The 25,888-nt window shown below is 44.2% G+C and overlaps 1 protein-coding gene across 1 annotated transcript; it reads left to right on the top strand.

Annotated features, from left to right (window-relative positions):
• The first annotated feature begins 771 nt into the window (after positions 1-771).
• LOC143020250 (uncharacterized) lies at positions 772-25,888 on the top strand. Its single transcript, XM_076176438.1, has 4 exons — positions 772-965; positions 19,188-19,533; positions 20,683-20,901; positions 22,949-25,888. The coding sequence occupies exons 2-4, from the start codon at positions 19,243-19,245 to the stop codon at positions 23,669-23,671; spliced, it is 1,233 nt and encodes a 410-aa protein (XP_076032553.1). The 5' UTR covers positions 772-965; positions 19,188-19,242; the 3' UTR covers positions 23,672-25,888.

Raw genomic sequence — 25,888 nt, forward strand, 5'->3', positions numbered from 1 at the left:
AAAGGGAAGAAAGGAGGAGGTGATGAATAGGAAACAGGAGAAGGCCAAGGAAGAGAAGTAGAGAGAGGAAAGGGAACGAGGAAAGAAAAGATCAAGATTTCTCTCTTTCATCAGAAATAACCAGAGTTTCTATCCTAAGGGGTCTTACTGCCCCCCCCCCCAAGGAGTCAGTAAAGAGGTAAAGGAGGTGTTTAAGGAAGTTAACGAATTTTTTTTTTTTTTTTTTTTTTTTTTTTGCCTCCAGTCACGATGACCACAACCAGGAAGTTTCATCTGGAGTCGAACTGGAAAAAATGAAAGTAGAAAACCAAGAGAAAGGAAAGAACGGAGATTAAAAAGAAGGACGAGAAGGAAAGAGGGATGGAGGGTAAGGACGATTGTTTGACTTGGAGGAGGAGTGGGAATGTAAGTCGAAAATAGAAGAGGAAGAGTGCGAAGAGGAGGAGGAGGAGGAGGAGGAGGAGGCTTGGATAGAAAGAGGAGTATTATGAAGTCGAAGATATAGGAGGAGGATTAAGAAGAGGAGGAGTACGATTAGGAGGAGAAAAGAAGAGTCTTGGCTAAAGAGGTGTAGGAAGAGGAGGAGGAGGAGGAGTAATAGGACGAGTAGGAAGAGGAACGTAAGTTGAAGATAGGGGAGGAGAAGAAGGAGGAGGAGGAGCAGGTGGGGAAGGAGGGGCATGGGCATGGGGAGTAGTAGGAGGAGGAGGAGGTATGGAGGAGGAGGAGGAGGAGGAGGGCCTGGAGGCGTGGCGGGTATAAAGCCTGAGTCGGCGACGATGGGCGAACTCAGTCCTAAACCTACTCTGGCGGGCACCGCATCTTACCCCGGCCGTGCACGCACTCCCTGATTCATACTTGCTTAACCTACCCACCCTCCTCTTCGCCCGAGTGTCCGTCTTCAGTGCCCCGCCCGAAAGCTTCTCCTCGGCAGGAACTCTTAGCAAGGAACCTTCCAGTGACTGGTGAGTGAGTGAGACGTTCCCAGGACCTCAGGTCCCCCTGGGGGAACCTTCCCAAGTACCCCCCCGCCCTACCCGGAGGGAACCGTCCTCATTCCCTTGGGGGACGCCAACCCCTTCTGTGGGTCCTCAGACTCGATTTCTCGTCGTTCGACCCTGTGGGCTGGGAGATATTCCTCGAAGTGTCAACGGCGATGTGATCCTTTGGAGACAGCGATGTCCACGGAAGGAGGAGATGGGGAGGAGGAGGAGGATCCTGGAGATCAACAACGGGAAGCTAACTGGGCTTAGTTGGGCTGGTGTTCTCATGGTGTTAAAATGATTATATTGCCGTTAGTGGTGGTGTTAGGTCGTTATTTCTGTGACAGTGATACGCGAAAGGCTTTGGTAACCGTGGTAGATAGAGATGATTAAGATTTGACCTCACGCAGAGGAGTTTCCTACGAGGTGAATAAAATCGTCTGCCAAAAACGAAGTCTTTTGAAGTCTCATGTTGGTCGAGATGCACGGTGGTAGGTCGGCACGTGTATGACGTCGAGTCAAATCCTGGACAAAGAATTAAATTCACAAGATGAATATTTTGGGATAAAAAGTCATTTTACGGTTCGATAGCTAGAACTTACTTTTTTTTATCAAAAGTAGTTTAGAGATGGTTTAGAAATGTGATTCGATTGTCCCAATCTAATAGAGGTATTCCAATGGGTCAAGGGCTTTAACAAGGGTGATGCAGACAAGGTCAGCATATTGAGACAACAGGGCAGGACTCGTAGTAATGGATTTAGATTAGACAAATTTAGATTTAAGTAGGAAATAGACATGAACTGGTTTACCAATATAGTGGTTAATGAATGGATTAAACTTAGTAAACATGCAGTGAGCGCTGATAGGAGGTAATGGACATCGAACTGTCTAATGTAGGCCTTATGGTCTCTTGCAGTCTCGGAAAGGAATTGCCCAGAATTAGACAAAATAAAATCAATAAGGGACGTCACATTCCCCAAAAGACGAGAAGAAGCAGACAAAATGTTCAAGATACCCGCGAAGGTGACAGAGAAGTCTGCAGGAGTGGCATGGCAGAGTTTGATGCAGTCGTCCGGCTGGGAGAATCATTTGTTCAGCAATGGACTCGAATTGGTTGATGAATTGCTTTTCCTGGGTTCGAACCGCCAACACTCGCGGGCGAGTGTATTTTGTCTCCTGGCAGCCCTAACACATCGGGCAAAGGTGGCGGGTAAGCGTCTCCTGCCGTGGGTTTCCTTGGGTCTTGTGTGCATTAATGCGTCGGAGTGTGAAAGTTGCTGCCAAAGGTGACAGAGTCCGGTGACATCGACTCAAGCCGGGAACAAAAAAAAACCTTGGAACGCGCAGTAGCTCAGTCGGTAGAGCGACGGACTCCTAACCCAAAGCTCGTCAGTTCGAATCCCTTACGGGTAAATTAAGTTTCCAGACGTAATGCATACAAGCTGATTAAGTCATATTGGTAATAATGATGACAATAAAAGTATAATAAAATGGTTATGTAGATGCTAATTAGTGACAGGCTGCCAAGCAGACCGCCGGTTAGAGTCCCACATCGGTAAATTGAGTTTCCGGACACGAAACAAACAAATAAATTAACCATGATAATAATGGTGATAATGAAAAAGGGGAAAATATATAAAAGTCTGCTTGTCTATGGAACAGAGAAAACTTTCACCAGTTTCATATCCTCATCACCGAGATGACAATTCTCGTCACCAGCCACCGTCCACGGTGATGAATAAAATCGCCTGACGGCAGCCAGAATAAGCATGACATCATCTGATAGGTCAACAGGCTTGCGGTCCCTGGTTAATAGAACAGAAACGCGTGGAATGTAATGAACTATGACCTGGGTCCAACTCGCTGGTCCTGATTCGGTTTAATGTCGCGAACTCCCCTTATCAGGAGGCTAGGACGGTGCCCCTTACTTTGTAGCGTGAAATGTAATGAGCCATACCTTTGGTCTAACTCACCGGTGGCAGGGTTCGAACAACCGTCACCTCGACCTCCGCCGCAAGTAGCGACGCTCTAACCCGCCCGGCCAGCAAACAATCATCTACATTACCACAAGCTGCCGTCAGGCGATTTTATTCAGGGGAACCCCCCCCCCCACATCGAAGGGTTTAAGAGCCATAAGACTCAAAGTGTAATTCCCAGTGACCTATGCGTGAGCTTTAATGACCTGATTTTTAAAAGTTACGAAGAGAAGGGACCCGTGAGTTACGCGCACACATCCCGTAGATTTGGAAGCCCCGGATCTCGTCAGGTGAACTCCGTAAAGGGGATTGGATTCTGAAAATAGGATTGGATCATTTTTAATGGGATTGGATAACATTTAATGGGATTTGGCCCTTTTTAATGCGTTTTGATCCCTCTCAGTGGTGTTGGATTTCTTTTAAAGGGTTCGAATCCTTTAAAAAGGAATCCAGTCCCTTTAAGAGGGATCCAACTTAACCCATTCAACTCCGATGACAAGATGTCTTGTCATTTGGTCAAATAAAACAAAAAATCATAAAACACCAAAATGTTTGATCAAACACCAGAAAAATATGACGTCAATCCTCGCTTCGCTCGCAGCGAAGCGAGGATTGACGTCATATTTTTCTGGTGTTTGATCAAACATTTTGGTGTTTTATGATTTTTTGTTTTATTTGACCAAATGACAAGACATCTTGTCATCGGAGTTGAATGGGTTAATCAGGAAGAATTCCCGCCAACTGTTGTGAGTTCGGTTGAGTTGAAACGACTTTGGTTACAATATATATATACACATATATATATATATTATATATTTATATATATATATATATATATATATATATATATATATCCAAACTCAAAAATACCTTTGCGTCATGTATTGAGAAGTTGAATGACGACATAAGAAAAACCAAAGCGATGCAAATATTGGACAAAGTATTAAAATGTTCCCAGAGAATTCGAGAATACACTGCTAAGTTTCCGTTTACCCATTCAAATGCGCAACAGATGACTAGATTTAGTCCAATGTGAAGCGGCTTTTAGGACGTTGCTCTACAGAAATGATAGACGATGGAGATTTTATTTAACGACCACAAGATTCCCCAAAAGGCATAAAAACTCTGATAACCGACTGTCCTTACATAATACAATGATCCCATAAGCAATATTATTGCGCAATATTCCGTCTTGTACAATATCATTGAGCAATATTCCGTATTGTACAATATTATTGAGCAATATTCCGTATTGTACAATATAATTGAGCAATATTCCGTCTTGTACAATATCAATGAGCAATATTCCGTATTGTACAATATTGAACAATACTCCGTATTGTACAATACTATTGCGCAATATTCCTTATTGTACAATACTATTGCGCAATATTCCTTATTGTACAATACTATTGCGTAATATTCCGTATTGTACAATACTCTTGCGCAATATTCCTTATTGTACAATATTATTGCGCAATATTCCGTATTGTACAATATCATTGAGCACTATTCTGTATTATACAATATTTTTGCGCCATATTCCGTATTGTACAATATGATTGAGCATTATTCCGTATTGTACAATATTATTGCGCAATATTCTGTATTGTACAATACTTTTGCGCCACATGCCGTAATGTACAATATTCACGATGTAGGGATGGTATTAAACATCAGAATGTACAGGCCAGACACGTATGCCTCTTCAATACCATCCCCACACCGTCAATAATATTGTACAATATGGAATATTGCGCAATAATATCGATCGTTTAGGGTCTGAGTTTGGCTTCCGTCAGAAATGTCCACAACACCAGTAAAACCCAGATCATTGTTATCAGAATCTCGTTTATGTTCTAGAATACCGAGATGCAGTATCTAGGCAGAGCTAGATTAGTTCAGAATGGCAGTTGGCGACAGAATAGTCAGATTAGACACCGTGTCAGGGTTTAATGTTTACTAAATGTTATACAACGTTTCTTTTCTTGAATTTTTTTCAATTACTCGATAAAACTTCAACAAGTGAAACGTTGTATAGCATTTGATAAAGATGCCATTCTGACATGGAGTCTACGCTGAGCAGGACCAGGTTAATTTAACCTTTTACAGACCAGAGGTCCTTTGTGAACTCAACAGAACCGCCTGGTATTACGTGGAGCAAATGTCATATCAAAATCGTAGCGTTTTTAAATAATACGGAAAGAGATACATATATGAGGCGTTCAGAAACAGAGGGGCATCCCAGCCACTTTTAGTGGTTTCGAGTGCGCGCATTTATTTATTTGTTTTTGCACGGGATTCGCTGTGGGTAAAGTACGTAAGGTTAAGGTGAATTAAGTGAGACGAGCTTAATTGAGGTTAAGTTGAATATACTATTTTCTAGATTAAATTCAGATATATTTAAATTACATTTAGATCCTTATAGATTGCGTGAGGTTAGCTAAATCTATTTACCATCCGAGTCTGAATTTAGAAAAATTCGAATATCACGAAGAACATTAACATCGTGTTTCTTTCAAGTGAATAAAAACGCTAATGGTTTGGGTTCGAATCCCGCATTCCCATCAGTGACTGCGTGTTACCTTCCCCAACAGTCCCAGCACATAGGGACAAAGGTGACGGCTTCGGCCGCAGCCACTCAGCGACTCCTGGTGTAAGTTCATAACTGGTGAGCACTCAATCCACGGCGCCGTTTATCGTTGCATCTAAATTCGTATAGAGTTTTGTCGTGAGCACCGAGAGGGAGGACGCTGTGTATAACTAATTGTACTCTTAAGAAAACAACCCAGTTTATTAAAAAAACAAGTTCTAGCGAAAATTATTCAACGGATATGCACAGAAAAGTGACATAATTAATCAAGATATGCTGAAATTTTTAACTAAAATATGGGGGATGGGGGAATCTGTCGTTTGTTTATTTGAAATCGATTGAAAATAGTTAACGATAACGTTAACCATAACAGCAGTTCACGACTTGTGCTACCAGACGCACGATGTTTCTGAAATAATCGTGTTTACTTTTTTATGAATTTTAAATCACAGAGCGGAATTTACATTACCCATTGTTTGTAATTACTAAGAAAATACCCACTGGCGGTTTTGTTATTACCTATGACAGATGAAGAAACAGATTGTAGTGTAATGCTGACGACTACAATAATAAAGAAAACGTTACACTGTCCAGCATCGCCATTCTATCGTGTTGTTGATTATATCAATGTATTTCAACCAGGAGGGATCTGGTGGTCGTTGTACCAAATTCTGGCTGTCGTCGCGATGTGATTTTATTAATCTATTTGTATTTGCAAACATAATATATACCGTATCCAGCATCGCCGCATAATTTAACACCGACATGTAACTAACACTGGTCATAAAATGATCGATTACCGGTTAATCTCTCCACGAATCACACAGGCTCTTGCATAATTCTCCTAATTAGTTTTAACTAAGACCTTTTTCTTCTGTCTTGTCGCTATGGTCCATCTGCCGTCACATTGGGTCTCGTGATCTATGGTTGTGTGGATGAAATCAGACGCAAGGTCCTTGAGCATGGAAAGTTCTCGACTCGAGTGCCGGACGAGCCTCCTCCACACACCCCAACCTCACCCTCCGCCAGCTGTGCCTCCATATCATAAATAAAATATATCTTTTACATTCTCCAATATTGAATTCGGTAAGAGACATAATGTACTCAGAAAAAATGTAGGTACTACTATTACTACTACTACAATGTGTGTGTGTGTGTGTGTTTACCTTATTGTAGTACACAGGAAAGGAACAACGCTCGTGAGGCCCTGTCGCTTACTCTTCAATTATCATGCCAAGCTTCAAATTCGTGCGTGTGTGTGTGTGTGTGTGTGTGCGTGTGTGTATGCACGCGCGCACTACACAGTAGACTGTTCGTTTGCAAACGTCAGCTCACTTCTCCAGTGAATGTGAAGTCGCTGTTAACAGGACAACCAGATCCCGTAAGGATTTAGAAAAAAAAAATGTCCCATCACAGTTCCGTGGGCAAATCTGGTGCCTCAGAGTATCCAAAGGACAACGAATGGGAGGACTGTTCATAGATCACCCTTAATCGGCTCTTCGTAATCCTCGAGCATTGGCATTGTAGTCGACAATCGCCCGAAGTCGACAGGCATAAGTAAGGTGTAGCCTCTCCCCAAGAACTATACTCCAAGTTTAGTAGCATCAAATGTCACCTTCATTTTCATGGTGTTATGGCATCATTTCGTATGTTTTCGTTATGAATCCTCCATTCTATTCTGCATATAAAATTGTAAGTATTGTCATTCGCTCCGTCTCATATAGACAGACATAAATCAGACAAGCTAATCAGCGTCCTGCACGAGATCTTCAGCCCAACAAGTTATCAACGATGCCAGATGTATGATGTCACACAGCTGGGCGTGTTGACGATATTTTTTAAGTCTCCATTCCTTTCGACCTTGTTATGGATCGAAAGGTGTCCTGTCAGTTTTTATGCTTCGTTATTACAAACCACTAAATCAACGAGATATCATGGACAAAAGAAAAGCGATGTGAAAAATGGTCAGATTCTTCCACCATTCAGGACGTCCACCTTGCGTACATGCAATTACATATGTGCATCTCCCACAAAATGTCACCATTCTTACAACAATATACCTCCCAGGCAGAAAGACTAACAGATAATCTGCCAAGACAACGAATGGAATAGACTTATAGACTGAGTAACCATGTAGTGAGCGCTGAAACTAACGGTTTTTTTTTAAGAAACTGTTAGACAACTTTATTGATATGGATGACAGGTGGTAATGGACATGGAACTGCCTAGTGTAGGCCTTAGGGTCTCTTGCAGTCGCCTTCATTATGTTCTTATGTTCTTTACGCGGTTACTGTCTACACTGAAAACTGATGCAGCTTGGCATATCAATGGCATGGCATATTCATAGAATGTGCAGCTTTGGCACCATACAGGCATCAACACAATATATCAGGGGTGGACGAACTCTGGCAGTGATGTCGTAGTGGGCGAACCGACGACAACATCGTATCTTATGTATCAAATAAGATTGATGATTCGGTTTAACGTCGCGAACTTCCCCCTCTCAGGAGGCTAGGACGATGCCCCTTACAGACGACTCTGTAGCGTGGAATTTTATGAACCAAGCCCTTGGTCCAACTCGCTGGCGGCAGGATTCGAACTGCCGTCACCTCGACCTTCGCCGCAAGAAGTGACGCTCTAAACCACTAGGCCAGCTATCATCCGTGTATCAAATTTTTGACACAATATGACACATCCTATTGTCACTTCCCCCTTACTGTCTCCCTTGAGCAAGGAAGCAGTGTGTATGTGTAAGATCACAGCATTGCTCATTGATCGGGCTGCATATGAGACCTGAGCTCTTCTACGGGAGGATAATAGCTGTCGATCACGAGTCAAGCACGAGATCCTGGATTGTGTTGAATCAACGTGATCCCTTGTCACGTGTAAGCACTGTCATAGCATTACGTGGTGTTACGTGAATAGAGCTCTCAGGGGACTCTGTGCTTCCATGTCTACGTTTGGAGTTTTGTGGTGTGTGGATGGGATGCCACCAAACACCCCGTTTAGGCATCAAATCTGTTCCTGATGACAGTTGTCAGAGGAAACTGGACTTGGCATGAATAATTGTCCTTGGAATTGGCCGGCTACTGATAACCTATTCAGCGCGGCCGGGCAGCAGGGAACCCTCGGATCGCCTACGCGTTGCCTTCGAGCCAATGGCGCGACGTCGACGCCGGATCGTGGGAGGACAAGGGCGGCGTTTGATTGGTCGACAGCGAAGGCGGAGGAGGACCCCTGGGCGAGGGCGCAGCACAGTCATGGCCTCTTACGGTCACTGCGACCCTCGCTTGCTGGACATTGGGCACGAAACGATTTGGTGTCACAATGCCCTTCGTGTGGGACGTGACCGGGGGGGAGGGGGCGGCCGGAGAAGTTGGGGACATGTAGATGTGTGTTTTGGGCACCTCGCGGTCCCCGTGTAGGAACGAAGAAGGTGGGTAGACGGCGACATCGCCCCAGGATCGAGGTCAGAACACACAACACGACCTGAGCTTTCTACTGCCTTATCAAGCCGTCTTAGCCTCAATCAACCTCAACTCGCCCTCCCTCCCGACCTCTCCGACCTCGCCTACAGCAACCGGGAGGATGGATTCCCAATGGAACCTCCGATCCCAGAGGGCCTCTTCCAGCCGTCTCCAACGCCCTTTGTCTACGCCCCGCGCCCACCTCCAGCGGCGGATTCCTCGTACAGATCAACCTACGCCCCGTCTGTTCCCCCAACACCCACGCCCACACCCACGCGGTCCCAGGGCCCACGCGGTAGCAGGTATCTGTCCCGGCCGCACCGCGCCCACATTACCTTTCCAATCCGCCCGGGAGAGAAGGCGGTCTTTCGTCTTCGCCCACGTCGTCTGCAGTAGACAAGACCCATAAGCACATAACACGATGACGCTTTCGATAGACACGTGTCCAGAACCCGAAGACTTTACTGGCTGACTGCACTAGAGGAACAGACGCAGAACTCGAAGAAGGAGTTCTTCGGGGTTAGGGGATCAGGGACGGGCGACCTCGCGCACCTAGACGCGTCTCAGGGCCATGCGTGACTCAGAGCTCAGGTCAGAGGTCAAGAGACCCCTTAAGGGAAAGGGGCACGGAGAGGGGGAGGTGGGAGGGGAGGGGGGAGTGATAGAGTCGAGGTCAATCGACGGAGTTCCGGCGGTTGAGGACTCCGTGATTGGCACCGTCTGGCACCTCGTCTCAAAAGGGTGCTAGGCCCATTCAACAAGAGCATAAGAATGAAGGAGACTGCAAGAGACCATAAGGCCTACACTAGGCAGTACCATGCCCATGACCACCTGTCATCCCCATTAATGCAGTTGTTTAACAGTTTCTTTTTTAAACAACCGATAGTTTCAGCGCTCACTACATGGTTACTAAGTCTATTCCATTCGTTGACCACCCTATTAGTAAACCAATACGTTTCTATCTCCTTCTTAAATCTAAATTTCTCAAATTTAAAATCATTACTGCTAGTCCTGCCCTATTGTCTTAATTTAATGACCTTGTTTGAGTCACCCATGTTAAAGCCTTTGGTCCATTTGAACACCTCTATTAGATCACCCCGCACTCTGCGTCTTTCCAGAGAGTGTAAGTTAAGGCGAAGCAGTTCCCCGCGTCTTGGCCCTCGCCGGCGTCAGGCGATTAAATTCAAGACTTGGACCGAAGTAGGGTCTTCCTCAGTTGGTTTTGCCGCCCCCCCCCACGTCGACCGAATAAAATCGTTTGGTGCTAAACAGAACAAAGACATGTCGCCGCCTTGAACAGGACGAAGCAGGAAATTAAGACATTTCATGTGGCCTCAGTTTAATAAAATTGCCTGGCGACATATGTAATATATATATATATAATATATATATATATATATATATATATATATATATGCTTGTATACGTCTGTTTGTACATATATGTCGACCTGTATACACAAGCCTTGAGTTAGGTATGTTTTGACAGAGGAAGTATTTCTGCAGTCGCCTCTCCCTACTCACATACATCCAGATTCCTTGAATGTTGTTGTCAGAATAACAGATGGGATATTTGTGACGCATTCCGAGGCTCGGTGAGGACGGAGGGGAGGGGGAGGGGGACGTGTAGGAAATGAGTTGCACGGGAAGATTCGAGACGACATGGCATTACAGCAACTGTAGTAATTATAATAATGTAGTAATAATAATAATAATAATAATAATAATAATAATAATAATATAATAACGACAAAGTAAGTTTTTGAATATATTAGAACGAAGTTAGGCTAACATTTCAATTTGTTCATTCTTATATATTCATATTACTTTATTGTTGTCGTTGTTGTTATAATTATTATTGCTATTACTATTATTATTATCATTACTGTTGTTATTATTATCATCATCATTATAGTCATTGTTGTTATGATCGTCATCGTCATTATTGTCATTGTTATTATAATTACCATTATTGTTATTATCAATATATTAACGTTACTATTTTCAGTATAATCTTATCATTGTTTATCTATTGTTTATTTTTTATTTTATTTATTTTGTTATTTATCTGTTTGTATTTTATGTCGAGTGAATATGATAAAAAATTTGATCTACGCGACGATTCACTCTGCTTGACCTCCGACATGACGCAAGAGGAGGTGGGGGAGTGAATTGGGGGGATTGGGAGATTGTGGGTGGGGGCTAAGTTCCGGAAGGCAGGGGAGAGACGTGGGGGTGGGGAGGAGTGGGAGGGGGTTTTAAGTTTACCCCCCAGGAGAAAGTCCTAGGATCCTGCAAAGTTCTTATAAAGTTTGTTCGAAAATCCTTGAAGCATTATCACACTGGGCTATTTTTCCTTCGATTTTTTCCTCCGGCATATTAAGTGACATTCTATATAATTTTGTTGAGAAAGCAAAAGAGTTTGTCATAGTGATTTTACGGCGGAAAAAGTCCTGGAGGTGTTCGGTACCGCCGATTAATCGGAGGTTGGAGGAAAAATAGCCCAGTATGATAACCCCTTTATCTAGGAGACTTTCACCTGCGGTTGAACGTCTAGAAAGACACAGGGAGCGACCAAATGTCTGCCTTGATGAATGCTTACTACTTGCAGCATTTACATCGATCTTCGATACTTCTTTCTACACCCAAAAATATATTTTACCATATAGCAGATACTTCGTAGAAAATATATCAAATAGCCAGGAATAAAAGTAATATTTGCATAATGAAATAGGAAGCTTGAAGTCATTTGTCCAATACTGTACTGCAAAGGAAAACAGAAATTATCTGTTGGGTGTAAATAATTGTTTACAAATCCAGTGTTGTTTTAATCTAGATTTTAGGAGGAAATAGGCAAGAGTTGATTTACCAATTGATTGGTTAACGAATGGAATAAATTCAGTGACCATAATGTAGTGAGCACTGAATCAATTGGTTGTTTTAAAAGAAGGTGGGATAACTTTATGGACGGGGATGATAGGTGGTAACGGACAAGGAACTACCTAGTGTAGGCTTTATGGTCTCTTGCAGTCTCCTCCATTCTTACGTTTCTTGACCCCAAGCCTCTAAAGAAGATTAGGACGTAGGTCAGTTAAATTTAGGGGGGGAAAAAATCAAACAGGACTTCATAAGGAGGTGCGGCAGCCCGCGTGACGTCATGTCGTCTACAACCCATGAACCGGTGTTGCCATCAAGAGAATGTCACTTTCATTTTTCTTTTTTTGTTTTCCCTGATACCTAGGTTGTGCGACCGACATATCCAATGCGGTCGACGAGGTTAGGTTAAGCTAGGTTAGATCAGGTTAGGTTAGGTTAGCCTAAGCTCTGAAAAAAATAAGGAAACGACAAAAAAAAAAATAAGGGAAAATAAACGACCCCTCACTTTTTCAAATCAGCTGAAAGTGTCATTTTTTTCAGTTTATTTATTACAAATAATGACTTTACAGAATTAAGCGAATGCAGTAGCTCCTTCGTTACCAAAAGGTTGCCAGTTAGATAAACTAAATAGCTACAATAGTTAGAATAAAAGCGAGAGAATAATTGTTCAACAAGAATTTTATAGACTTGATCTGCCCTGACAAGTATGACCTGGGACCAAGTTTATCGTATAATATTCTAAACTCTGCTCTTTTCCGTCGTGGTGTTTGTTTATGTTTATGAAAAAGTACAGCTATGATATATGACCCAAAATCCTCGGTTGCGCGTTTGTGCGAGTCATTTGGCCCCCTGCAACCTCTATTCCTCACGAATAGATTTCATCGAGATGGCCTGTCCTGCCCAGGGGCAAGATGGGGTAAAACTCCAGAACCACGCAAGCACGGAACATGAAACTATCGGTGGTATTCTAAAAAAAAAAAAAAAAAAAACTTTCTTTATATAAATCTTATGTAAATCCTTGGAAGGGAAAGATTTATATATGGGAAGATTTTCTTAAGAATACCACCGTATTGTTCTTACTGTGATATTCTTAAGAAAAAAATAATATTTCCTTATATAAATCTTATGTAAATCCTTGGAAGGGAAAGATTAATACAAGGAAAGATTTTTTTAAGAATACCACCCTAAGGTTCTTACGATGGTACTCTTAGAAAATTCTTTCCTCATCATCTTTCCATTCCAAGGATTTATATAAGATTTATATAAGGAAATAATTTTTTAAGAATACGACCGTTATTCCTAGCTTAACATAACTTGACCTAACGAAACCATTCCATAAAAAAAATAGATTAAAAAAAAAATGTGATTGCATGATACTGATATAGAATACATAGTCGTTGTACCCATTAGTATAACCATCCTGGCGTGAGGGGACAAGGATACCGCCATCATGTCCCTTGCTTGTCATAAGAGGTGACTACGTGGTAACGGAGCGAGGGGGACTAAAGAACCCCCCCCCCCGTCTCTCTCTCTCTATCTATCTATATCTCTCTCTCTATCCCTCTCTCTCGATAAGTTTGTTTATGGATGGGGATGATAGGTGGTAATGGACATGAACTGTCTGGTGTAGGCCTTATGGTCTCTTGCAGTCTTTATTCTCATGTTGATATATTTTATGCTCCCTCCCTCTCTCTCTCTCTCTCTCTCTCTCTCTCTCTCTCTCTCTCTCTCTCTCTCTCTCTCTCTCTCTCTCTCTCTTTCTCTCTCTCTCTCTTTCTCTCTCTCGTTAACTTTACGGATGGGGATGACAGGTGGTAATGGACATGGAACTGCCTGGTGTAGGCCTTATGGTCTCTTGCACTCTCCTCCGTTCTTATGCTCTCTCTCTCTCTCTCTCTCTCTCTCTCTCTCTCTCTCTCTCTCTCTCTCTCTCTCTCTCTCTCTCTCTCTCTCTCTCTCTCTCTCTCTCGCGAGGAATCAAGACAGATTTATCTTTTGATTTGGCCAGCCCTCCTTATAAGGGGAACTGGGGCCCTTGTGTGTAGACGGGTCAACAGCGTACAAATTCTGTGCGTCATCACTCTGCTCTGACCAAGAATCAAACTCGGGTCTTTCAAATGTCAGGCACTAGATTACAGAGCAGAAGAAAAAAAAATGATGATAATAATTTACGCTACATCCATCCCTCTTGCGCGTGATTGAATTCTTAATATGGTAGCTTAACCTACTTGTGTGTGTGTGTGTGTGTGTGTGTGTGTGTGTGTGTGTGTGTGTGTGTGTGTGTGTGTGTGTGTGTGTGTGTGTGTGTGTGTGTATGTGTACATGTGTTCATCTGGCTCCTTACCTGGGAATCATTTAGCGTCCTCCATCTTCTTCCTAGCCTCCTCCTCTTCCTCACCTCCTCCTCTTCCTCACCTCCTCCTCTTCCCCCTTCTCCTTCTTTCCCTCATCCCTCTCACCCTCCTCCTCCTTCCTTCCCCTCCTCTCCTCCTTCCCCTCCTCTCCTCCTTCTCCTTCCCCTCCTCTCCTCCTCCTCCTTTCCCTCCTCCTTCCCTCCTCCCCCTCCTCCTCTTTTTCCCCCTCTTCTCCTTCTTCCCCTCATCCCTCTTACACTCCTTTTCCTCCTCTCCTCCTCCTACTCCTCCTCCTCTTCCTCTTCTTCTTCCTCCCCCTTCTCCTCCTTACCCTCATTCCTCTCACCCTCCTTTCCTCCTCCTCCTCCACCTCCTTCCCCTCACACCTCTCACCCTCCTCTCCTTCTCCTGCTCCTCCTCTTGCTCTTCTTCTTCCTCTTTCCTCCCTCACCCCCCCCCGAGCATGACGTCAGTCCAATACCTGCTGTGACGTCACGTGTCACTGTGAGGTTGCAAGTAGGTTGCGAGTGAGGAGGAAGAGGAGGAAGAGGAGGAGGAGTAGGAAGAGGAGGACGAGGAGGAGGAAGAGGAAGAAGAAGGAGGAGGAGAAAGAAGAGGAAGAGAAGGAATAGGAGGAGAAGGAGAAGGAGGAGGCGGTAGAGAAAGAGAAGGGAGAGAACAAGAGGAAGAAGAAGAGGAAGAAGAAGAATAGGAGGAGAAGAAGGAGAAGGAGGAGGCAGAAGAGAAGGAGGAGAAGGGAGAGAAGAAGGAGGAAGAAGAGGAGGAGGAGATGGAATATGAGGAGGAGAAGAAAGAGGAGGATGAGGTGGATGGATGAGGATGAGATGCTGCAGAGGTTGATGGGTGGAACTTCCCTCGGCACAGCTGTCGATTTTGCTCCGGGAGGGGAGGGAGGGGGGCAGCTGGATGCACGCCAGCAGCTCTCTCTCTCTCTCTCTCTCTCTCTCTATCTATCTATCTATCTATCTATATATATCTCTCTTTCTCTCTTTTTCTATCTCTATCTCTCTCTCTCTCTCTCTCACTATATATATATATATATATATATATATATATATATATATATATATATATATATATATATATATATATACATACATCACCTAGCGAGGTGAACCTTAAAGGAGGTCATCCTTAAGCTCGACCTAGTCACGAACTTAAGTGGGACCGTTGTGAGTCTACCATGATCATCTTCAGTTATTTACTCATTTATTTCAATAATTGTTTATTCATCACTCAATTGTGTTCATCTGTTTCTTTAACTATGCGTCTATTTATTTATCATCATTTGTGTTTATTTCCCTAATTACTAATTCATTTATTTCCCTAATTACTAATTCATTTATCTATCTATGTGTCTATCATCATTAGTATTTATTTCCACATCTATTAATTCATTTATTTATCTTTGTATTTACTTATTCGTTAATTTATTAATTTATCTTGTTTATTTAGCTATTTGTCAATACATTTGTTTACTATGCGTTTATTTATTTACTTATGTACATTTACTTGTGCTCATATATTCATATTATCTATTTACCTACTTATTAATAAATTTCTTTAAGTATGTATTTACTTATTGGATTATACATTTGTTTATTCATTTATCTGCCGACAGTGACGTCATATCGTCACATTCATCAAAATATCGATTTGCAATCCAGTGGTACTCTTTTGATATACTTTACTTTATCAGCGGCCATGAGCTTTCTCGATAATCTATATAAAAAATAGACGATAGCTTACAGATTGGTTTTGATTTCTGAAAGACTCGTTTAGGAATCAGTTAAGGGCTATGAAGATCCTCTCCAAGGGAACAGGAGTATTGCGCATTATATTAAGAACCTTAGCGAAAAAAGAGCTAAGAAAAAAGAGCTAAGGTTAGTGAAATTTTGTCTAAGGATCGAGCTGTTGCTTAAATCCTTTACCGTTTCGCTCCCGAGGTGGTGTGGCTGTCCCGTGTAAATTAATAAAATCGTCTGACGGGAACATGTTAAAAGGAAAAAATGCTGCCATGCAGGGAAGCAGTCTAATTTTGTAACTATCGTCAGCAAGTCCTTGAATGAGGTAAAGAAAAAAAGGGTTTTTATTTTGGTTTGCCCTCTTGATGAGAAAATAATCGATCATAGGTATATACAGAAATCAGCTACAGAATTCGGTAGAAATATTTATGTATACAATAATTTGGGCAGACGCCTTTGGTAATAGATAACAATGATTATTATGATATCCACAGAAACCGAATATACCTGACAATTACTGAAAAGGAATATTACATGTTTTTAGCTTTGCCTCTTCCCCATCTACTCATATCTCAATTGTATTTATGTCTATCATTTCTTGTAACCTGTACTTTCCTGAAGAGGGCTATAGCTATTAGCCGAAATATAAAAGCTATACTTTCTTCTAAGTTTCCTTTTATTCCGACTGTGGGTTCTTCGTGATTATATATATATAATATATATATATATATATATATATATAATATATATATATATATATATATATAATGTATGTTGTTCCAAGTGAAGGGGAGATATTAACAAATCCTCGCGTTCAAGGTCATCGCTCGCTACAACCATCAGACCTCCAAGTTATACTTCAACTTTATCCACAAGGTTGAGAAGGAAGTAGTGGATTTAGAAGGCTAAGGGGAATTACACCATTCCCCCCCCCATTCCTTCCTTCCTTCCTTCTCTCTTTCTCCTCTCTCCTTCCCATTCTCCCCTCTGCCTTCCCACCTCCCCCCTACTTCCCTCACTCGCTACCTACTTCTCCATCTTCTCTCAGTACCACCCCTTGCCTCCATCATTTCCCTCCCTCCCTCCCTCCTCATCGATACCCTCCCCTTCCTCCCTCCATCCCTCTTCCCCTGCATTACTCCCTCCCCCCTTCCTCCCACCCCTCTTCCCTCCTCATCCATATCCTCCCCTTCCTTCCTCTCTCCTCCCTCTCTCCTCTCTCCCTCCCCCTCCATTTCCTCGTCCCTCCTCCCCTTCCTCCCTTCCTCCCCCTTCCTTTCCTCTCCTCCTCCTCCCTCTCTCCTCCCTCCATCCCTTTCTCCCTGTATTACTCCCTCCTCCATTTCTTCTTCCCTCCTCCCCCTCCATTTCTTCTTCCCTCCTCCCCTTCCTCCCCACCCATACCCTCCTCCTCCTCCCTCTCTCTTCCCTCTTTCCTCCCTCTCTCCTCCCTCCACCCTTCACTCCCTGTACTACTCCCTCCTCCATTTCTTCTTCTCTCCTCCCCTCCTTCCCTCCCTCCTCTCTTCCTCGCCTCCCATCGGCGCCGCCCCCACGCCCACTTCCCTGCCACGGTGGGCGGCGAGATATAAATAAGTAGATATCTGCTGAGGGGCTAATTGACCATAATTGGAAACCTCACGCTTCTCTTCTCTTTCTCCTCCTCTTCCTCTTCCTCTTTTTCCTCCTCCTCCTCCTCTTCCTCCTCCTCCTTCCCCTCCTAGGTTTCATATACACACACACATATATATATGTATTTCCGTTTGGATTAACCCTATGATTTCTTTTTATTCTGGTCTTCCTCCTCCTCTTCCTCCTCCTCTTTCTCTTCTTCCACCTCCTCTTCCTGCTCTTCATCTATTGCTCCTGGTCATAACTTCAATAAATTTCATTACCATCCGTGCTATAAAATATGTAATTTTTTCCTCATTATCATTCTCGTTATTATTGTTATTATTGTAATTTTTATTATTACTATTACTGTATTCGTTATTATCATTATTACCATTTATTATTATTATTATTATTATTATTATTATTATTATTATTATTATTATTATTATTATTATTATTATTATTATTATTATTATTATTATTATTATTATTATTATTTATTATTATAATTATTATTACTGATATTATTAATGTTGTTATCGTTGTTATCGTTGTTGTCGTTGTCGATGTCGTTGTCGTTGTCGTTGTTGTTGTTGTTGTTATTATTATTATTATTATTATTATTATTATTATTATTATTATTATTATTATTATTATTATTATTATTATTAATTACTGTTATCATCATTATCAATATTATTTTTGCTGTTATTATTGTTATCGTTGTCAACGGTATTATGAAAGAAGGAGATGGAAGGAAACGGGGGTTAGGGAGAAGATGACCAGAGAGGGAAGGGAAACGAGTAAAGGGAAGACCAAGACGCTTGTTGGGGCTCAGGTTGAGAACGGAAAGGGGAAGAGGCGAGAGAGGTAATGGCGAAGACGCTGAGAGCTTCCGACGGTGACCTCACCACCACGTGAGGTCCTCCACCTGTCGTCCTCGTGTCAAACGCGAGAACGAGATGAAGGTGAGGTGTCTTCATGGGCTGGATCCCCCTCGAGATCCCCCTTGAAGTCTTCCCTCGAGACCTTCCCTTGACAAGTTGTTAAAGGCACCGAGTAGGACCCCCGTGGGTGAGGAACATATCAGGGAACTAATGAAGAAAATACCAAAGGAGGAACTTGGCTTTCCTGACGATGTTGTCATCGAAGTACCGGGATGAGATTCTGAAATTCGAAGTCCAGATGTATTGTCGTCGTCGACTTGACGCAGTTTCTGAGTTTTGAGAGGGAGCTGGTGGTCTCGAAATAGGTGTACTCTTAAATATCCCATCGCGAGGTCTCAAGAGACCCTTGAAAATGCCTGAAACCTTTTGTAGTGAAATATTCTTGCGTGTTCATAAGATGACCTCCTAGTACAGGACGTTTGTGGCCCCCGGATGAAGATCGAGGTCCCTTTTGTTTTTATTTATTATCTGCTTCGTTTACTTATTTATCTTATTTATCCATCTATTTCATTTACTTATTTATCAGTGTACCTTGTTCTTCATTTATTTTCTTGATCCTCAGTGTACCTTGGCCTTCATCTCGCTAACAAGCCTCCACCTTTTTCCCACAGGTGAAGCGCTTACCCGAAGACCACAACACCCCGAAGAAGATCACCAGAAGAAGCCATGGTGGGCACCAAGACGACCAAAACCGTGACCGTGGAGAAGCGGGGAACCTTCCACGATGACGCCTTCTTCAAGGACTCTTGGGATGAGTGGGACAAGGCCATGAAGGACGTGGTCGAACGTTGGGACCACGGGACCTCCAGGCCGACCTCCACCACGACCACGTCCGTCGTCCCTGGGGGAGCCACGGGGTCGGAGACCAAGACAGTCTACCGTCAGATCCGTTCCTCCAATGTGTCTTCCGATGACTCCCAGGCCGTCTCGTGCAAAGAGGAGGACGATAAGTATAAGGTAGGGATGAACTGTCCTTCAAGAGCAGTGTTTCCCAACCTTGTTTTCAGGCGACCCCGATATGATCCTCATGATATGACCGCGACCCTCACTAATGTATTGTAAGGTTGTCAAAGACAAAGTTATCATCATTGAATTTCATTGTAGCAATATGAATTTAAAAAGATTAGCATACAAGATGTCTTGGCAACCCCAGTAAAAAAGCTTGGCGACCTTGCCAGGATTGGGGAACAGTGTTCTAGATCAGTGGTTCTTAACCTTTTTCATGCTATGACCCCCCGAGACTCTTCAGGGTATTACCGTAACCCCCTCACCCCATAATCAAACTTTGAAACGGTGAACCTTGTGAAAAAGCAACATGAAATACTGGTTGTGGTTGATAGGTTTACTGTAGCAGGCCACCGCACTTGTGGATCACCAGTGTTGCACTCACCAGACTGGTCGAAACCCAAGGGTCTAATTCAAACATGAAAATTTATTATTCTCCCGAATCCTTTGTGACCCCCCCTAAGAAACCCAAAAACGACCCCACCCCCCAGGTTAAGAATCAGTGTTTTAGACTGTAAAGGACTCTATCCTACCCTGTCAGTCCAGAAGGCCTACGCTAGAGAGTTCCATGCCCCCTACCACCTGTTATCTCCATCCATAAAGTTATTTAACCTTCTCTTAAAACAACCGATAGTTTCAGCGCTCACTACTACATGGTTACTGAGTCTATCCTGTTCGTTAAACATTCTGTGGGTAAACCAGTTCTTGCCTATTTCCTTCTTAGAAAATTTCTTTCCTCACCTGTGCCCTAACCTAAACCTAACGTAATCTAGCCTAACCTGACAAACTTAACCTGACTATTCCTATCCTATCTCGAACGTGTCCTTTTCATCCTCTCCCCCTCCCCCCACCCTGCCACACTTCATCCAGTAATGTGATATGCCTGTAGTACCTTTTGCAACACGTTCAAACACGCTCAGATACGTTCAGGCAAGTTTTAACACATCCAGGAACGTCCAGACACGTTCTTGCACATCCAGAAGCGTTAAGACATGCTTAGATACGTTCAGGCACGTTCTTACACATCCAGAAACGTTCAGACATGTCCAGACACGTTCAGACACGTTCTTGCACCTCATTCACGTTCCCCAACTTTGGCAGATCGTGGTGGACGTCAAGGACTTCTCGCCCGAAGACATCAACGTGAAGACGGTGGACGACACTGTGGTCGTGGAGGGCAAGATCGAGAAGAAGGAAGGAAACGCGGTCTCCACACAGCGTTTCACTCGCCGCTTCATGCTGCCCTCAGGAGTCGACCTGAACGCCATCTCCTCCGCCCTGTCCCGCGACGGCGTCCTCACCATCAACGCACCCAAGTTGGTAAGTGCCTCCACGGAAGTTCGCCGGCCGAGCGGGTTAGAGCGTCGCTTCTTGTGGCGGTGATCGAGGTGGCGGCGGTTTGAAAATTTCCGCCAGCGAGTTGGACCAAGGGCATGGCTCATTCAGTTCCACGCTAGAAAGTCCTCTGTAAGGGGTACCGTCATAGCCTCCTGATAGGGGGAGTTCGCAACGTTAAACTGAATCATCAGTCATTATTGTATTTCTGAGTACGAATAGCCCTAGTTCAAATCCTGCCGCCAGCGAGTTGGACCAAGGGTAGGGTTCGTTAAATTCCACGTTTCAAAATACTCAGTAAGGGGCACCGTCTTAGTCTCCTTATAGGGGTAGTTTGTGACATTAAGCTGAAATTAAACCAAGTGTGTATTTCAAAAGAGATGGTTCCCGTGTATAAGTCGATAGAAATTGACTATCAAAGGCAACTTACATCTGGGTACTAAATATTAGGTAGAAGGTAGGTAGGTAGGTAGGTCGGTTGATAAAAAGTTAGGTAAGTGGGAAAGGAGGTGAGTAGACTGGGAAGAAGATAGATCTCAAGCACAAGTCGATAAAGGTAGACTATTAAGAACCTCCTATTTGTAAATAAAAAGCGTTAGATCGACGTACAAGTCCGTAAGTCAATAAAGTTTAAGATAAGGAGTATAAGTCAATAAAAATAGACTATTAAGAACCTCCTATTCGTAAACAAGAAACGTTAGATCGACATATAAGTCGAGTACAAATCGATAAAGATTAAGCCACCTATTTGTAAATCGTAAATATCAGACCGATCCAAATCAATTCACCAGAGAGAGCCAGCTTGGACCAAACTTGTTTAGATTAATTAAGTCAGATCAAATTTGGATTAACTTGGGATTTAGGTGCGAGCCTCTTTGTTGGGAATCGTCCGCATGAGCGCTATTGATAGATATCCTCTAGGATCCTGGAAGGCGGATTGCCCCCCCCTTGTTGAATAGAATTACCCGGCGACAGGAAACTTATCGGGTGCTCGTTAGTGCCATGGTGTAGGGCTGTAGGCGGTGACGTGTGTGTGTGTGTGTGTATATATGATAATGAGAAACATTGGTAACTTGTGTTCAATTATGCAAGAGTAACCACTGGGAAAGAGAAACTAAACGAAGCAGAGCGCTCTCGTGTATTACATCTTCAATGCAAAGTATTTTGCACTGAAGATGTAATATACGAAAGCGCTCTGCTTCGTTTAGTTTCTCTTTCCCAGTGGTTACTCTTGCATATATATATATATATATATATATATATATATATATATATATATATATATATATTGTGTGTGTGTATGTATGCATGTATATGTATATGCACGTGTACAATTGATATAGATAAAGCCAAGAGGAACAGCTCAGATCTTGCTCAAACAAATCTTACAAAAAGACATAAAAACGTGCTCAATAATTTTAGTTGATATTTACCATATCTAATCTATCTTTTCCTTTTTCCAGAAATAGTTTTGTTAGTCACTAACCAACTCTTTAAGTAGCCTCTAGTACCTCTTGCTCTGCCGCGTTCCACCCCATCCTTCATTTGTTTTGCATTATTTGTCCCCTTTTAAGTTCCTAAAACCTTTTTTGATTACTACTAGAATTAAGTAACTGCACCCTTAAGTTACTACACCTTTTTAAGTTACTACACCCTTTGTTTCTGCACTTTTTTTTAAGTTATTACAACCTTTATTATCCAAAGCCCGATTGGCACACGTCCGTCCAATGAGCGGCGTCCAATCGAGTGACGTCATGTCGTGTGTCTTTGGTAGCTGTCCGCGTAAACTCGAGGCGACTAGAAGACCTCTGACTCAAAGACAGCTACCGAGTGGGCATGGCGTGACGTCACTGATGATGTCACACTGCGTGACGTCAGTGATGATATCACACCGGTGAACTGAGCCGGCCGCTTGAAAGGACAAGTGTCAATTGGGTTTGTTTACCCGCGCGAGCCGGCGCATCCTGCCTTTGTTCTGTTTTGTTTTGTTTGTTAATCCTTTGCCTTGGCTCTGCCCCCCGCCCTTCCTCAGGCCATCGACTCCAAGAACCAGTCCCGCAGTGTGCACGTGACCCGTTACGAATCGCTCCCGGCAGCCGGAGTGCCGACCTCGAGGGCCACACCCACCACCCACACCACCAACGGCCAAACCGCCTTCAAGTCCTTCCCGCCCGAACTCCACCGAGAGTCGGTCACCGTTCGGAAACCGGACCGCAAGCACATCGACCCCTCGCTCCTCCCGCCGGCCGGGAAGCCCTCCGACGGCGCCGCGACCACCACGACCGTCCAGACGCACCATCAGCCTCAGGACGGCCACTGGTCCTCCTTCAACAAGATGGTGGAGAAGTCGCAGCGCGAGATGGAGGACATGATGCGACGCCACTCGCTTCACGGGTCGGAGCGGGACGCAGCGCCGCCCTCCCGTGGGGTGGTGGCCACGACCCCCAACAACAACGCCACGACAACAAGGGACGTGGTGACCAAGGGCAACACGACCACGGAGCGGGAGGAGAAGCGCTGGGCCGACATCCCCGAACCGGGCATCCAGAGGAAGAACAGGAGCCTGAACGAGAACTCGGTGATCAAGGGCGCCGACGGATCCGTCATCGGCAACGAAATGCGGCGGGAGAAGGAGAGTCACGCTGCAGGAGGGTCCGAGGAGATGCTTCCGGACGGAACCAAACGCAAGACCTTCACCAAGTCCTATGAGACGCGGCAAGTCTACAGCAGCTTCAGCGGGGATAAGGCCGTCTAAGGGACCCCAAGTGCAGGAGGAGGAAGAGGAGGAAGAAGGAGGAGGAGGAGAAGGAGAAGACATTCGACTCGCAGAAGGCTCCTGAGTCCTTGATCAGAGAGAGGAAGCACATTGAAAATCTAATGGGGGGCTGACTTCTACATATACATGCTTCTATTTTTTTTTTTTTTTTTTTCTAAGGCGCCGCTCTGAAGAACACCTTGTATCTCACTAAGCCAGGAAACCCAGTACACACTTTTCGATGGGACACGGTCTTTGGGATCGCTTTGGGAGTACCCCAGGTGGCACCTCAACACACTCAACACAACAGTACCAAATACAAACCCCTTAGTTCCATGATACAAGAAAACCCTCACGGGGTGAAGTTCAACCCCAGAACGACCCCTAAACCTATCTCTATCGCCCCTTGAGACGCGCCCCCGTGGGTTTAGTAAACCCACACAGACCTCAGGGGATTTTTCAGTGGACAAAGGCCAGGGGCCTTTGACCCTTAGACCTGAACACGACTCCATCGGGACTTCGAATGCCGTATTGCTCTGCTCCTGTATACTCTCCTATGCCAACTCCAGCCAGAGATCACTCATTCTCCAGCTCAGATACAATGAGGAGGAGGTCTTTCGTGAAGCCTCGGCGGATAGTACTAGAACATGTAAGCTCGATTTTCTACGAGGTTACGTCTGCGTTAGTACATACACCCCCCCCCTTCGCCCTACGAGTTCTTACGAGTTCGTCTATGTTAGTTCGTCTTCACGAATTCATATGCACGAGTTCAGCTGAACAAGTTCTTCTGCACGATCTGGAACTCTCATGATCCAAATGTTTCCCCCACAGCCCCTGACTAGGAGATTGCCGAAGCTGAAGCCAAGGTCGGAGGCTGGAAGATCGGACACCTCTGAGTCTTATTGACTGATCACTCCCTCATCAAGCCAGGGTCCCTACAGCTAAACTTGCGCTTGTCCGAATACCTAGTTCAACCCCCCGACCCTGGCTTCGGCGATCTCCCAGTCAAGTGGTTTGGATCGTGGATGTTTACAACTAAATTCCAAAGTTCCTCGGCAGTCTTGTGGTCTCCTTATTTGGTAATGGGCGACATCACAAAACATCAGTTTATATATATGCAGTACCTGGATCTTAGACTAATTTTTAGACATATTTCCAACATAGTAATCATGCACCAATGAAGGTGTCAATAGGATAACATAAAACTGTCGATGAACTTTAGAATCTACGTGTGTGCAAGCGAGCCCTATCTCTGTCTACATCCCCCCTCCCCTCCCCCTCCCCTCGTTGTTCTCGCACTTCCCTCATATTTATTTGTTGTGTACACTAAGCGCATGTAAATACCACCTTAAACCCATCTCCCCTTTTAGTAATCCTAGTGGTAGCATTAATCTACGCGGGCTTCTGGTTCGGCGTGCGGAAGATAGATAGAGAGTGGAGCGTGACCGCCCACCATTTCGCACCCTAACCGGCTTGGATGGGCCGCCGCCACTGCTTGCAGCTCCCCTTCGAAGTACCGCGCCTCGTTTTATCAATGGTTATCGGTTTAATTACCCCCCACCCCGGGCCTTCGAAATGACCCGCGAATCCCGTCCGCCCTCCCATCCGCCCGCAGTGGCCCTCCACGGTTCGTCTAAGCCCACATGGGCGTCTAGAGGACCGGTCCTTAACCTGTGGTCCATGGAGACCACAAACCGAAAATTAGTGGTAGTTAGTGGATGTTCAGCGATTCAATTCAGTGTTGAATTGATCTTTCCAGAAGGCTAAAGAACAGTAACTCATAAGATATGAGATACGTGACGAAGGTTAAGTACCCCTGGCCTAGACGATGATCGTGTTGGCGACCCACTCCCATCCCGTGAATTGATCTTTCCAGGAGGAGAACAGCAACGCATAAGGTATGGGTTGAGTACCCCTGGTCTAGACGATAATTGTATTGGCGACCCACTCCCCCCTCCCCCGCCCCGTGACGTGCGCACGGCAGCTGGTTCCCTGGCGCCACCTGCTTGCTTTTGGCGCCAGGAGCCACAGTGACGTGTGGACGACAACAGGTCGCTTTGGCGTCAGGCATCTCATGATGTCAAAAGGTAAAGCAGCTGTTTATGCTGACTCGACTCCGCCCTATCAGATAAATTACTCCAACTGAATCACCATGACAATCGGGTGTTTGAATCTGAGCTTTATTTTTGTAAAAAATAAATTCTGAAGATTAGCGTT

Source organism: Oratosquilla oratoria, chromosome 39, assembly GCF_046742065.1.
Source record: "Oratosquilla oratoria isolate Oo_2021 chromosome 39, ASM4674206v1, whole genome shotgun sequence".
NCBI classification, from domain to species: domain Eukaryota; kingdom Metazoa; phylum Arthropoda; class Malacostraca; order Stomatopoda; family Squillidae; genus Oratosquilla; species Oratosquilla oratoria.

Coding starts and splice junctions, on each gene's coding strand:
- LOC143020250 (XM_076176438.1), top strand. CDS start 19,243: ATGGTGGGCACCAAGACGACCAAAACCGTGACCGTGGAGAAGCGGGGA. Junction 19,534..20,682: donor AGGAGGACGATAAGTATAAG/GTAGGGATGAAC, acceptor CAACTTTGGCAG/ATCGTGGTGGACGTCAAGGA. Junction 20,902..22,948: donor CCATCAACGCACCCAAGTTG/GTAAGTGCCTCC, acceptor GCCCTTCCTCAG/GCCATCGACTCCAAGAACCA.